The sequence below is a fragment of the Dromiciops gliroides genome, chromosome 2 (genome assembly GCF_019393635.1).
Source record: "Dromiciops gliroides isolate mDroGli1 chromosome 2, mDroGli1.pri, whole genome shotgun sequence".
Classification (NCBI taxonomy): domain Eukaryota; kingdom Metazoa; phylum Chordata; class Mammalia; order Microbiotheria; family Microbiotheriidae; genus Dromiciops; species Dromiciops gliroides.
In genome coordinates, this window is record NC_057862.1 from 193,159,922 (window position 1) to 193,174,432 (window position 14,511).

Genomic DNA, 14,511 nt, shown 5'->3' on the forward strand with positions numbered 1-14,511 from the left:
GGCTACAGAGATAGAGATAGGATAATCAGACCCAGGTGGCAGCCTATAGGAGAGGGGTGGTGGGGGGTTAACAGGCTGAGTTTGACCAGGTGGGAGGCAAAGAACCATGTAGACTGGCTTCCATGAAAGGGGGATTATCAGCAGAGGGATGATGGGTCTTTAGGATGGCTGGCTGTCTCCTAAGCCAGAGATGGTTGTTCAGGTTACATTGAAGATGAAGTCCTAGAAAACCAGTCTAGCCTCCCCACCATAAACAGCGGCTTCTATCTGCTTTACCATCTTCAAATCTTCCCTTAAAGGCTCTCATGTGATTCACCCCAAGTCCATCAGGTAAGCAGGACAGACATATGATTTCCTTTCTATGAATTAAAAAACTGGAGCTCAGAAAGATTAAATAATTTCCTCCAAAATCACATGGCTAGCAAATGGCAAGATTGGGCCTTAAAAGCCAGGTCTTTTTCTAGTTCATTCTTATTTATGCCATCACCATCCTGGGGTGCCTGACCAACATGGGAATTTTGAGGGTCAGCCTCACCTAACTCTCAGGTTCTACGACAGTCTGGTGAAGCCTACTGGCTCCTTCTCAGAGTGTTTTTAAATGCATAAAATAAAATTCATAGGGTTACAAAGGAAACAATTATATTGAAAGAGTTATCAAAACTTTTAAAAACTCTTTCACACCTCTGGGTTAAGAACCTCTGCTTTAGGGGGCAGCTAGGTGGTGCTGTGAATAAAGCACCAGCCCTGGATTCAGGAGGACCTGGGTTCAAATCAGGTCTCAGACGCTTGCCAGACACTAGCTGTGTGACTTTGGGCAAGTCACTTAACCCTCATTGCCCTGCAAAAAAAAAAAAAAAAAACCAAAACCTCTGCTTTAAAATGCCACTAAGAATCTTCTGGTGCAGTTATGCGTTAGGTTCAAAGAACGTTTTAGACTCATATGTGCCCCATGGTCTCTGCCCAGCCAACCTACCCTGAATATGGTTCATCCAATTTACTAGGTGCTGAATGTATTCTTTACGAAGAACAGACCCAGTAGCCAACCTGACTTGAGAGCAACCTGACCCAACAGGAGAATCCCCTCTCTTAGCAAAGACAGGAAGAGAACAAAGGGCAATGGAAGAGATTAGGTCTGTCTTTGCTATGGCTACCGGCCTTCAAGCTATACCCAGAGGACCACATATAAAAGCTAACCTTTTCTGCCTCATCACCCCTGACACAGAAGCAGAGAGTTATCTGGGCCATTTCCCCCTTCCCAATCCTCATTCCCAGCAAGGCTGGGCAAACAATATATAAAAGCAAAATTACTCAGAGTAAAAAGAAAGTAATACACAGGGCAAGTCGAGACTGGAAGCTCAAGTGGCTACATGTGAACCAAAGGAGAAAGCCGGCTTCTCTTCCTAAGCTGGGGCACCAGCTCAAGCTGGACGCTTTCGCCATGCTAGCCAGCAGCCAACCCTAAGGACCACAGCTCCCATGGGGCAGTTTGCAGAACCCTACAGAAGTCACAGTCCTAGAAACTAATTCCCCTGGTGAGGCTGTCTTCTAGTGATAGGAGACAGTGCCAGTAATAATAAGGTCTGACCTTGTAGCTCAGCTATGTTCAGCTCTAACTTCAGCCCCAGTGAAATTGTGCCATGCCTTCACTGGTGACACCAGCCTTGTCTGTCAGTTTCAGATCAGCCCAGCGAACCTGCTGAATGCCACTCTGAGAGAAAACAGTAAAAGAGACAAAACTGGCCATCTCCTCCACTCATGGTGAACCACTCTGTGGGGCAAATGGTAGGTAGACTACAGGGTGAATGGTTTGAGTTGGCCATTCATCAGCACCCAACCAATCACGTGCCAATGCCTCACAATGTGTGGTTCATTGTGATCACCGTAAACAAAGGGACAAGAGAGTTTGGAGTAACAACAGTATATGTGACTGACCCCCAGGGGAAAAGTTGGCCCAAAAGGAGGAGGAGGAGTTCTGGGCCCTACTCTTTTAGCTGCTCCAGACAATGAAAGATAAATGGGAAAGAAATTCACAAGTTCTTCCAAGAGTACTTGTGCCTCCTTCCCTTCTGCTTATAAACAAGTCCGTGTCTCCCCCATCGAGGAAAACCCCTCACTTGATCCTGCTATCATCCTCTACTCTTCTACCTTTTGTAGCTAATAGACTCTTAGAAAAGGCTGTTCACACAATAGGTGCCTTCACTTTGTTTCTCCTCTTTATCTGCCTCTTACAATCCGGCTTCCAACCTTTATCGTTCCCCCAAAACGGCTCTCTCCAGAGTTACTAATGTTCTCGTAGTTACCAAATCCAATGGCCTTTTCTCAATTCTCATTTTCCATGACCTCACTGCAGTCATCGACAGCACTGATCGATCTCTCTTCTTTCTAGGTTTTTGGGACACTACTCTCTCGTGGTTCCCTTCCAACTATCTGACCATTCCTTCTCTGCCTCCTTGGTTGATCCTTTTCCAGATCACACTCTCCCTGTAAGCAGCCCTCAGAATTGTCTTCTGAGCCCTTTTCTCCCTCAACTGTTACTTCAGCTTGTTGATCTCATCAGCTTCTGTGAATTTAATTACCATTTTCTCTGTGCTGAAGATTCTCAAATCTACCTATCCTGCCCCAACCTCTCTGTTGACCTCCAATCTTTAATCTTAAACTGCCTTTCAGACATCTCAAACTGGATGTGCAGTAGACATCTTAAACTCAATATATCCAAAGCAATATTCATTATCTTGCCCTCTAAATTCTCTCCCCCTCCTATCTTCCCTGTTACTGTAGAAAGCAATGCTATCCCCAGTCCCTCAGGCTCACCACCTAGAAGTCATTCTGGATTCTGTCTCTTACCGCCATATATCCAAGCTGTTGACAAGAGCTATCAATTTTTACATTTGCAACATCTTTCAACTAATATATATACATATATATTATATCGATATTAATAATTATATTTTAATTAATATTAACACAAAATATATTTTAAATTAATATTAATTTAAAATATATATTAATATTTTTTTGTGAGGCAACTGGGGTTAAGTGACTTGCCCAGGGTCACACAGCTAGTAAAGTGTTAAGTGTCTGAGGCTGTATTTGAACTCAGGTCCTCCTGAATCCAGGGCCGGTGCTCTACCCACTGTGCTACCTAGCTACCCCAAAAGACGTCTTTTGTTTTTTTTGTTTTTTTGGAGCAACATCTTTCTTAATTGCTCCCTTCTCTCCTCTGACACTACAACCCCTGTGGTAGTGCAGGCCCTCATCACCTTATCCCTGCATTATTGCAATAGCCTGCTGGTGGGTCGGCCTGCCTCAAGTCTTTCCCCACTCCAATCCATCTTCCATTCAGCTACCAAAATGATTTTCCCAAAGCATAGGTCTGATCTCACTCCCCTACTTAATAAACTCCAGTGACTCCCTGTTGCTTCCAGGAGAAGGCATAAAATGCTGTTTGGCATTCAAAGCCTTTCATAACCTACCTTTCTGATCCTCTTCTACCTTACTGACCCCCAATATGTGCTCTGACCCAGTGACACTGGTCTCCTGAGCATTCCATGAACAAGACGCTTCCCCTCTCAGCATTCTCTCTAGCTGTTCCCCATGCCTGGAAGGCTCTCCCTCCTCCACTCTGACAACCAACCTCCCTGGTTTCCTTAAGTCCCCAACCCTCTTCATTCCAGTGCCTTCTCTGTGAATTCCTTCCTATTTATTGTTTATTGCTTGCTTTGCGTAAATTTGCATGTCGTCTCCCCATTAGCCTGTAAGCTCCTTGACAGTAGAGACTCTTTTGCCTTTTTGGATCCCTAGCACTTTGGCACAGTGCCTGGCACATAATAAACGTTGATTGATTAATCAATACTGAAGAAATAGCAGTGTAAAAAAAAAAAGCCAGAGGTAACAGTGCAATACAAATAACAGCTCTGGAATTTGTTAGTTATTTGCACCCTGCCATAATCGCCTGAGAACCAAAACCATTTCTTTCCTTCCCACTGCCTTCCTGTGGCCCTCCCAGCACTCTCCCCCCCCCCTCATTTTTATGGAGGAATTCCAAGGCCCAGGAGACTCAAGGACTGAAAGAAAACAGCATTTTAGAATCCTTCCTTTCACTTCTAGCCCTAGCCCTGAATCACCCTCCTACATGGAGTGGGCTGGGGGAAAGGTACCATATCCTACCATCGGATATGAGAGGATTGGGCCAGATGAGCTCCAAGGTTCCTGCCAGTTCTAAATCTTATTTTATAAAACGGAGGCAAGAGCTAAAGTTGGATCACCCAGAGAAGCTACAATACACAAACCTGGTGTTGTCCACACTTCATTCTGCCAGGTATCCTGACTTTCCTTTTGGCTCCAAGAAACACGTGAACATCATTTACTTTTTGTTTTTTAACCAAACTCCACAAAGGGGGAAAAACAAACAAACTAGAGATAGAAAGGTTCATTAAATTTTATTATTATTATTATCATTATTGAAGGGAACAAGAGATCGTCATCACCAGCTCGACCCATAAAAGCTGTGATTCCCCACTGCCTTTCCCACACCTCACTTAGTAGCTGTGACAATTTCACACACAATGAAGATAACTATGGCAGCGCACACCCCGTACTGGGTTGAAGTCTGCCAAAAGTAGGTGCTAGGAAAGGGTATGGCCCAAAGAGGACTAAAGGAAGAGGGATGGAGTTGACAAAGCAGCAGCCGGCTACGTGTGAGACCACACATAATCTTTATTCTATTGCTTTGAACAAATCTGGCTCACCATAAATGAAAGCAGAGACAGAAGTGCAGCAGGAGCTATGCCTCTAGGAGGGCTTCGGCAGGAAAGTGGAGGAGAGGCCTGTCACCCACCTCCAAGCTACCTTCTTGGCAGCTGAGTCCCAGGACTCTTCTTTACTGCTATGTACACGTGGACAAATTGGTAACTGGTCCTGTCTCTTCCTGTTTGCTTTCTTCACGGCTCTCCCAAAAGCCTCCTCATTCTCACTGACCTATTCCCAGTTGTTTCCATCACTGTTCTCAATAATTAGCCAAAATATTATAGCTGAGCTAGGGGCTAGGAATACATCTTCAGATAGTACACACAGGTCCATGTGGAAGACTGGGACCCCTTCAGTCCATCACTAGTCCCCCCCCCAGCAACAGAGTCTATAGACCCCCACAAGCTTAAAGGCAATGCTGACATTACAGGGAAAGAAATTCCAAAATGCCACAGTGAAAACAAGGTCAGGTCATCGCATCGGTAAAGCAAACAGAGTTGGCCACTACAGTCAGTGAGGAGGAAGGGATTCACTGTCCCATATCACTCAGCTCTGCTTCAGACAATCCACTAAAGGTATCAGGGCAACAAAACTGAAGCTGTCAAGTGTAAAGAATCCCCATTAAGGTGGGGACGTAGGATTCCATTCTCCTTTGTGTCCTTGGCCTATTGGGACTGCAGAGATGGTAGGTCCTGATCCTTTAAACTGAGGGGGTGCTGCGAATTGTACTCCAGGGAACCACAAGTGATCCTGGGGTGGCAAGAATACAGCCTAACCTTGGGGGAAAAGGAGGGAGGGTGAACTTTAAAAGCCCATTTGCTGCTGTTGCCTTTCTCCTATCCCTCCCTGAATATGATCACGAATGTACTTGAGATGGCTTTACTATAGTTCTTGACTGGTTCATTTCTATAATGTGTCAGAGACCCAACCGCCTACAATATTGCAATGCAAGCCCCTTGAACTGACAATCAGGCTTATTTTGCATGGCTTGCAAGCAGGACCTAGCCAGTAGGAGGGAGAGGAGATAGCTGAAACAAGGTATAACATCATCTACAAATATTAAACCAACTTTAACTTTGCTACTGGTGGATGAGCTAGGAAAATCCAACACTGTAGGGGTCTGAGAATATGACCTCACATCAAGAGCTCAGATGCTGGTCCAATCTTTATGATGTCATAACTTGGCAGGACCCACATTCTCCACTGGACAGAGGGTGGACATAAGATTCCTTTCCTAGAAAGGTAACGATGCCCTCCTGGTCTCCCATTCATGAAGGGAGGAGTGATTGATTGTGCAGTGCAAATAGGACATATTTACATTTCTCACCCACATCCCCTAACACTTGCAGAGCTGATACAAAAATTCTGGAGATTTAACCCCTTGTGTGTCAAACATAACATAGTGCCAAATACTAGTCATTCCTGACCTCAGGAATCATGGAAGAAAGGGAGAAGGAAAAAGCAATCAAATGAAAGTGAGACAAAGATAAGGGGGAGGTAGTAGAGAGGGAAATGTCTTGGGAGTGTCTAGCACCGATACTAGACAGAGGGAAAAAAAAATCCTTAAATAGAAAGCTAGCTGCTCTGTCTACATACATGGTGCAGCTCCCAGAATTTTCTCTTCTCACTGGACTCACCAGTCAGTCTGGCCTCCAAGTCTTTGTGAAGACATGCATTTACCTTTGTAAAAAGGGTTCTTAAAGGAAAAATTCCCCATCAGTTACAAATGCTCCAAACAAGTTTTCTTAGTGCATAGCAATGCAAACACTGGAAGATGCATCTACCTCACATCCTAAGTATCAAAGAGATTTTGTGAAGTTGCCAGCAACTTAAGCATATGAGTCATTTTTTTTTCCTCTTAAAAAGCCAACGTTGTCAGGGTTGTGAGTAGAGTTAGTCCAGAGATGCTCTGGGCTGTAAGGTACCGAGTAGTGTCCAAATGAGAAGACTCCTCTTAGAGGCATTCTCATTTTTTAAGGAGCTTCCACTCCTTTCATTCTTCTGGGAAACGCAGGTGGTCTGCTGACCTCACAGCGTGGCTCCAGTTCAGGTGTCCGTTGGGTTGACCTCTTTGGAACAGAAGTAGTGTACAACCACTCCGTTGGGGTACCTGGCAAACGCGCTGCAGGGGAAGGAGAATGGAATAAGATTGAGGCTGTTCCTCAGAGAGGAAGCACCCCTACTCTAAAAGCAGCACAAATGCAGCCCCAAGTAGCCTATGACAAACTGCCTTCTGGACTACCTGGACTGAAAGCTGCCATCCCTCTGTCTCAGACCAGAAGGGGAGCAGAAACCATGCATATCCACTCCAGTCTGATGGGGTAGAGACCCAGGAAGAATTTAGTGATCTCTTCTAAGCTGGAAGGACAAGAGTAATAGATTCCTCAATTCAAATATACTGTATATACTGCGTGGGTCTCTCCTGTTAATCAACACGTGTTTGAGCATGTAAAAGCCAAAAGCAGGCAGAGGGGAATGTGCAGGCCATGTACCAAGGCTGGCTTGGTGTCAGCTGACAATGCTTATCAGGACAAGTGGTAGGCTTGCCCTGACAAAGTATCTGAAGGCAGATCTTTCTGAGGAATCAGACTCTGAAAAGCTCAAAGTCATCTAGTCTAACTCCCACCCAGAGGAAGCTGTACAATCTTTGTTTTGCAGAGTCATCTATACCGAAGGCTGCAGTAATGGCAGGCTCACTCTCTGCTGAGAAAGCCCATTCCATTTGTGGGCAGCATCACTGCCCAGCTGAAATCTGGGCCTCTGGCACTTCCACCCCCTCCTTCCTGCATCTGTCCTACAGTGCTAAGGACAAGTCTAATCCCTTCTCCTAAGTCCTCCTACATCCTCCCCTAAGTCTTTGCATCTCCAGGCTAAACAAGCCCAGAATTCCTTCAGTTGTTTCTGACAGGAGATGGTTTTGACCGCCCAGGCCTCAGTGCCCCACATATGATGTGACTGCTTGGGACACTACAATTTTGCTAATACAGGCTAAAATCACATTGAAGTAGCAAGGTCAGTCACCAGCTAGGTTTACTCTCTTTGGATTGTTTAGCCTATTTCTAAGGGCAGAGTTTAAGATTATGGCTGCCTCTTCAACAAATGAGCCTGGAAACAGAAGACACACTGACTCCATCTGTTAAGGCCAGTGCTAACTCAAAGGTGAATTTCAACTGGCTTAAAGTGGTAGGGTGTGGCAATAACAACTATGTCCACCCTTCAAGAAAAACAGAGATCCACCCCTATACATCTGCGGTCCCGAAATTGGCCTTTTCCCTCTGAGATTTTCACAAGAAGCAGGCCATTCACTTTTTAAAATTCTATTTTCTTTTCTTTTTAGGTCCACATTATCTCCTCCCCACTTCCCTCCATTCTCTCTTCTCCCAAATTTAGAAAGTGAGAAAAACAAAACCTCTTACAAACATGTATAGTCAAGTGCATTGGCCAAGTCTGAAAAAAATCAGTCTTGATCTACCTTCACTTTGGATGATAGATGAAATATATAAGAAAATCCAGGAGGATTTAAAAAAATCCACTTCCTGTATTGCTTCATCTCTGATCAGTCACTTCAGATACAAGAGTTTGGACATGGGGGCATTTCAATTCCCATTCCTGCTTGCTGCTTCCCTGAACGTCCTTCACCCCAGTCATGGAAGACACTGTCCCCCAGCCAACCACTCAGTGCTGGGTGTGGGTGTGGAGCAAGGGTGCCTGTTATTAGATGAGCACTTGAAAAGGCTGAAGCCAGGCCAGGCCTGTCTGAGAGGCTCACCTGTTCCCTATCTTCTTCTTACACACCATGCACAACTTCTCCTCCGTGATGATACACTTCACTTGCTGGTGGAAAATGCGCTCCTCCTGGACCTGGAGAGACAATGACCAAAATCCAACAGTATTTGACTTCCCTCCCCGAAGCCATGCCCATGAGAAGGCAGAAAGGTACCTTTTCCTGCCATCCCTGCTCCCTCCCTGCCCCCGCACACCAGTTTTCATCCAACTTCTTTCACTAACAGAACTAGGAATTAAAGGTCAAGCTCATCCCTAGATGTGACCTCTGTGTTAAAGCACAAGGCTGAAGGCTCTGTCATGTGAGTTCTCAGAAAGACATAAGTTCACAGAATGAGGCAGAGAAACGAAGAAGAGCCCCAGTGTTCAGAAGCAAGTCTGTACCCTTAGGAACTCGGCCTGAAGAAGGTTTTTGAGGACTTGATTGAAACGTTTCTTTTGTGCGTTTTCTTCCAGGACCTTTTCTAGAAAGATGCGTATCTCGTTAATCTGAGTGTTGGCAGGAAGGAGGTTGATGGCCTAGGGGAAGAGGAACACAAATGGGGCTGGTGAGCCAAGGGGGAAGAGGGAAGGATGCAGGCACCTTTGCAAATAGTAGAACTAGGCCCTCAGAATGCTCTGCAGTCCTTCCCCTCCATCCAAAGAGGGCAAACCAATGTGTGAGAGTGAAAAAGAGAGAAAGAGAGTGAGAAGAGCAGAGCCTCTGACCTTGGTGGTATCTAGCTTGCTGTGGTGTAACTCCAGCACCTGCAGGGCGGCCTGGAGATTGGCTTGGGGCTCCAGCAGCTCCATCTTGATCGGTCCCAAGCAGTGTACACTAGGTGGGGACAGATACATCCGAAGCAGGGAGAGATACACCTGTTTCACAGAAATTCGGTCAAAATATATGCCTCGATTAGTACTAATACTAGTAACCTTCAGAGAATCCCAAAACACCGGCTGAAATGGAGGGATGCTAAAGAGCTCGGTATAAAGAGGGAAGTCTAGAAGCAATGGCTGTCATCAAGAACCTGGCTCACAGGATCATAGGGTTAAGAGTTGGGAGAGACCTCAGAAGAGAATCCAAACCACCTCACCCTAGTGATAAAGAAGCCAAGGCACAAGAGAGTTTAAGGGATTTTCTTGCCCAGGGTCACAAAGCTAGTATCTTAAAAGTCATTAATTTTTATCTCTTTAAAATGTATATGGAATTAACTTGGCCCCCAAGAAAAAGAGGGGGCAAAAATGAAGTGTAACTCGATAAAGGATTTTCTTTCACTCTGGGGATTACAGGGGAGGTTTGAAAGCTGAGGGCGCATCTATGCTAAAACTTGGCTAAGTGAGAGCCAGGCCCCAAAAGTGAGTCAGCACAACATCCTGTGGCTAGTCATAAAACTGAGGTCTGAAACATCACTGTGCCAAGATGCAAATCTGAAAAAGAGTAACTGCCTGGGACTTAAGAGGCCCAGGCTCTCATTTTGCGTCTGTAACAGGATGATCTTGGCATATGCCATTTAGCTAGCTCTTTGGCTCTCATTTCCTCATCAATTAAATGAAGAAGGTGGATTAGATTAGATGATCTCTAAAGATTATCCTCAGCTCTAAAATTCCAGAAACCTGATTCTAAAAATAGCATACACCTAAATCTAGAATGTCATAGGAAGTAGAATAAATCAAGTCAACAAACATTTATTAGGCACCTACTATGTACTGAGCAGTGTGCTAAGTGCTGGGCAGACAAAGAAAGATGATGGCAGATAGAATGTCGGGTAGAATGTTTGAACCACTTACAAATCAATCACAGGTATCTCAAGTCAAATAGCATCAACACAATGACCCACGATACCTTACAATTCATTCCAATCAGAGTAACCTATAACCAACCTGAAGAGGGCTAGGTAGTCTGGGAGCAGTCAGACACATTCAATAACCACAAGACAGCTAGGATCAGTTACTACTCACATCTTTGTTGCCATCTTTGTTTCGGTCGTAGTGTTTATGGCAGTACCTAGAAGTGAAACACGATGAGTCAGAAATGGGATAAGGCCAGACAAAGTTTAATGGACTACGGTCATTTCCATTCGTGTCACAGCTTTATTATCTGTTAAGAGATCTTATTAGAATTGGGGGCCACTGTGGCACATGATTGTCACTTTACTGGGTAGTTACTGCAGGTGTTCGGTGTGTTCTTGGTTGTTCTTGGTTTGTGGTAGGATGTATCCTTGTGATAGATAGGCAGTATCCTTTTGATCTCTTCTCATTCTAAACATAACATACACCCAAATCTAGAAATTCACAGAAAGTAGGATTAGGATAAGAGAGGCCACTTACTCTTCAGCCATCCTTGTATCCTTCAGAGTGTGGACATAAATGAAGAGGGCTTGTTCGTGTTTCCCCATTCGCCCCAAAAGGAGAGCTCTTTCCTCTAGGAGACCTACAAGAAAATGTTTTTTAAAAAATTAATCACTATTGTGAGTCAGCTTGAAGGAACTAAACTAAGATATTATTTCTACTATTTGGGTCCCCCCCCAACTCCCCAAGGAGTTAATAACTAGAAACACCCAAAATATGCTTCAGGGCTACTCTGAGCAATCACGGGATTGACCTGTACCCTTGTAAAGACAATTCACAACCTTTCCAGGAAATCTTATCAATCAACTGAGCTTATGGTTCTATTGAATTAGAAAAGAATACGTTTTGGCTACAAACATGTGAAACAAATTTAAACCTGGCTAGGCACAAATGTGAGCACATAGCCAGAGAGGGAAGGGAACGCTGCACTTAGATACAATGTGGTTACTCTATGGGGAAGAACTGAGGCACAGATTCCCAAACAAATGGATTGGATATTTTCTTCACCAAGCCAGTGTGTTTCATTTCAGCTCAATTAAACAAGCATTTATTAAGAGGCTACTACGTGTCAAACACTGGGGACACAAAGACAAAAATAAACTGTTCTCTGTACTTAGGTTTTAGGTATAAAGTAAAAACAAAGGGAGACAGTGTACAGGAGGGGGTGGTCAATAGTGTCAGAAGCTGCAGAGAGGTCAAGAATGGTAAGGACTGAGGACTGGATTTACTAATTGAGTGTTGGTAACCTTGGGGAGAACAGTTTCAGTTGAGTGAGATTGTAAAAGGCTGAGAAGTCAGTAAGAGGTGAGGAAATGAAGGTAATGAGTGTACAGGGATTTTTTAAAAGAGTTTGCCTATAAAATGGAAGAGAGATAAAAGACTATAGTTGAGGAGATGGCAGAGTCAGGTAAAGGTTGTTTTTAAGGATGGGGGGAGTATCTGGGCATATTTGTAGGCTGCAGAGAAAGAGCCAGTGGACAAAGAGAAACATGATTAGAAAGAGGGAACAGAGAAACAAACTCAAGGACACAATTACAGTAAAGGAGTTGGCCTTGGCAAGAAGGACGTCCTTTTTTCTTCCTTCATTTTTTTTCCCCCTAAGACACTATGGCAAAGGAAGAGAAAATGAAGGAGAGGAGATATGAGGTATAGAATTGAGAAGAAAAGGAGCTCATGCTAGAAAGAAGAGAGAGGCAGAGTGGTATGGCAGGAAGACCACTGTAGTTTAGAAAGCTACATTTGAATCCCTATTTGCTGATTAAATGAATGAGATGAGACTACTGTGTAATTACTCAATGTTCAACTCCAGTTTAGTTACTTAAACTCTATTTGGTTTCTCTGGACCTTACTTTCCTCGGCTGCAATGTAGAGTTAACAATACTGATTACACAAGAGAGCTTCCTCAAAGCGTTGCTTAGGAGGATCAAATGAAGGTGCTCTGTAAAACCTAAGGCCCCATACAAATGTGAATTTGTGCCTTACTGAATACTGCACTAAGCTGGGGCCTCCAGTGAGACACTCACCATCAAAAGGGAAGTCGCAGATGAGCTGACTTGGATCATAGCAGCTAGAGATTTCCAGGAACATGAGGAGTTTCTGCCGGTATTCTCCCAGCTCCCCCTCTTCACTGCCAGCAGGGACTGGAGTTTTATCTATGGGAAAATTGGGCTCAATGCAAGAGATGGTCTATAAGAGGCACGTCATAATGCAGGGGAATCAAAAAGAACAAGATCACATTCAGAATGAACTACATTCTGTATGAACACAGAAATACAAGACAGTAGCCAATCTTGCTTACCAGGTGAAAGGCCTGGTAACAAGACTGGTTTCTTCCCAATATGGAAGTCATTTGCAGGCTGGCTCTAAGACTTTACCATCTCCCTGAGGGTGGCTCTCAGAGATCAGGAATGATTTATTTAGGCCAACTGCATTCCCAACTAGGACTCTCCCAGGGTTGGGTAACTTAGGCACAATGACTTCTCTGAACGTTTCCTTCCTCCACAAAGATTTACTTTTTGTTTATTTATTTATTTTATTTTTTAGTGAGGCAATTGGGGTTAAGTGACTTGCCCAAGGTCACACAGTTAGTAAGTGTTAAGTGTCTGAGTCTGGATTTGAACTCAGGTACTCCTGATTCCAGGGTCGGTGCTCTATCCACTGCGCCACCTAGCTACCCCAAAAGATTTACTTTTACACAGCTCAAGTATAAGACTTTGTGTTGGATGCCAACACCCCACGTTCCATAGTGGCAATTTCTGTGCTCTCTACAAGCCCAGGGCACAGTGGGGTTTTTAAGGCCCTCTGTACCTGTAGGGAAGGAGCTGAGGTAATCCTTCATTAGTCCTTGGACCTTCTCACAGTACAGCTGGATAAGGCAGTTGTGGAACTCAGAACCTGTCTCTCTCCAGGTATGGATGATGTGTTCCTAGGATGAAAAACAGGTTTGGCCAGTCGCATTCAACTCTTCCTGAACCCATTTGGGGTTTTCTTGGTAAAGATACTGGAATGTTTTACCATCTTCTTCTCCAGCTCATTTTACAGATGAGGAAACTGAGGCAAACAGGGTCACACTGCTGGTAACTGAGGCCAAATTTGAACTCAGATAGATAAGTCTTCCCAACTCTAGGCCTGGCACTTTATCTACTGTTCCACCTAGCTCAGACACCTCTGCAAAGTCTCAATCCTTGTAAAGCTTAATAAAACTACAAATCTACGAAGTAGTTGTTCTTATAACTTTTACTCTTACTTCTCAAGTGTCAGGAATAATTTTCTTGATTACCAGCCTTTTAAAACTTTACCCATGAATCCACCTAGTTAATCCCAGCAATCCCATCTTGTCCAAGGTATTTTCTTTTAGGCACTTAAAATCTATTTGATTCTCCTGTGATCATTACTGAATCAAGCTGGACTATTCCAATACAGCTCTGGAATTTCCATTCGGTCTCTCCAGGGCTTGCCATAAATAAAATGTCATAAAAGACTGCCAAAATATCTACGCTGGGCACCAAATGTGGTTTGCTAAAGTGTCTCTTTCATCTTACAGTTCTACCCAATGTTTTAAAAAATTTTTATTTTATTTTATTTCCCCTTTCTAAAAATTCATTCTCAACCACTGATGAAGCAAGAAAAACAAGGCCTCTGTTCTAAATATGTACAATCAAGCAAAACAAATTCCTTCATTGGCCCTGTCCAAAGATAATAAGCCTCACTTTTCACTCCGAGTCTATCACTTCTCTATCAGGAGGTGTCTACCCATTCTTAAAGGATGCCTGTCTCATGTGCTGCCCCATGACCTGAACACCTATGTGACGGGATGGCTTGGTGGTGAACTTTATTAAATGGACTAGAAACAAATAGCATCTTACCAAATAAGGAATAGCCAGGCCCTTGAAGTTTTCTATTAAGAAGTTCAGCACCCGGTCCCGTGGTAGAGCCTCCACTTCAGGGAGATCTTCAGTAAATACCTGTCAGAGCAAAATAAGTTTCATTCAGCAGAGCCACTGCAGGACACCCCAAGCTGAGAGCTCAGAAGATGCCAAGTATGTAGGCAGGTGGAGAGCCCACCTGCCAGCTCAGAAGTTATCAACCTCAACCACTCCTTTTTACAATGGAGAAAACTGAGACCCAAAGAGCCACCCAACGTCACAGGGC

At 44.1% G+C, this 14,511-nt stretch overlaps 1 protein-coding gene across 3 annotated transcripts in view; it reads right to left on the reverse strand.

Annotated features, from left to right (window-relative positions):
* Window positions 1-4,432: 4,432 nt before the first annotated feature.
* Window positions 4,433-14,511, reverse strand: part of VPS39 (VPS39 subunit of HOPS complex) — a 54,663-nt gene continuing 44,584 nt past the window's right edge. For all 3 annotated transcript variants that reach the window (XM_043984967.1, XM_043984966.1, XM_043984968.1), the window contains 9 exons: window positions 14,226-14,324; window positions 13,168-13,285; window positions 12,384-12,512; window positions 10,840-10,942; window positions 10,471-10,516; window positions 9,238-9,387; window positions 8,914-9,048; window positions 8,516-8,607; window positions 4,433-6,868 (listed from right to left, as the gene is read on the reverse strand). In XM_043984967.1, coding sequence (XP_043840902.1) covers window positions 6,793-6,868; window positions 8,516-8,607; window positions 8,914-9,048; window positions 9,238-9,387; window positions 10,471-10,516; window positions 10,840-10,942; window positions 12,384-12,512; window positions 13,168-13,285; window positions 14,226-14,324 — 948 coding nt within the window. In that variant the 3' untranslated portion in view covers window positions 4,433-6,792. The remainder of the gene's footprint in view (window positions 6,869-8,515; window positions 8,608-8,913; window positions 9,049-9,237; window positions 9,388-10,470; window positions 10,517-10,839; window positions 10,943-12,383; window positions 12,513-13,167; window positions 13,286-14,225; window positions 14,325-14,511) is intronic.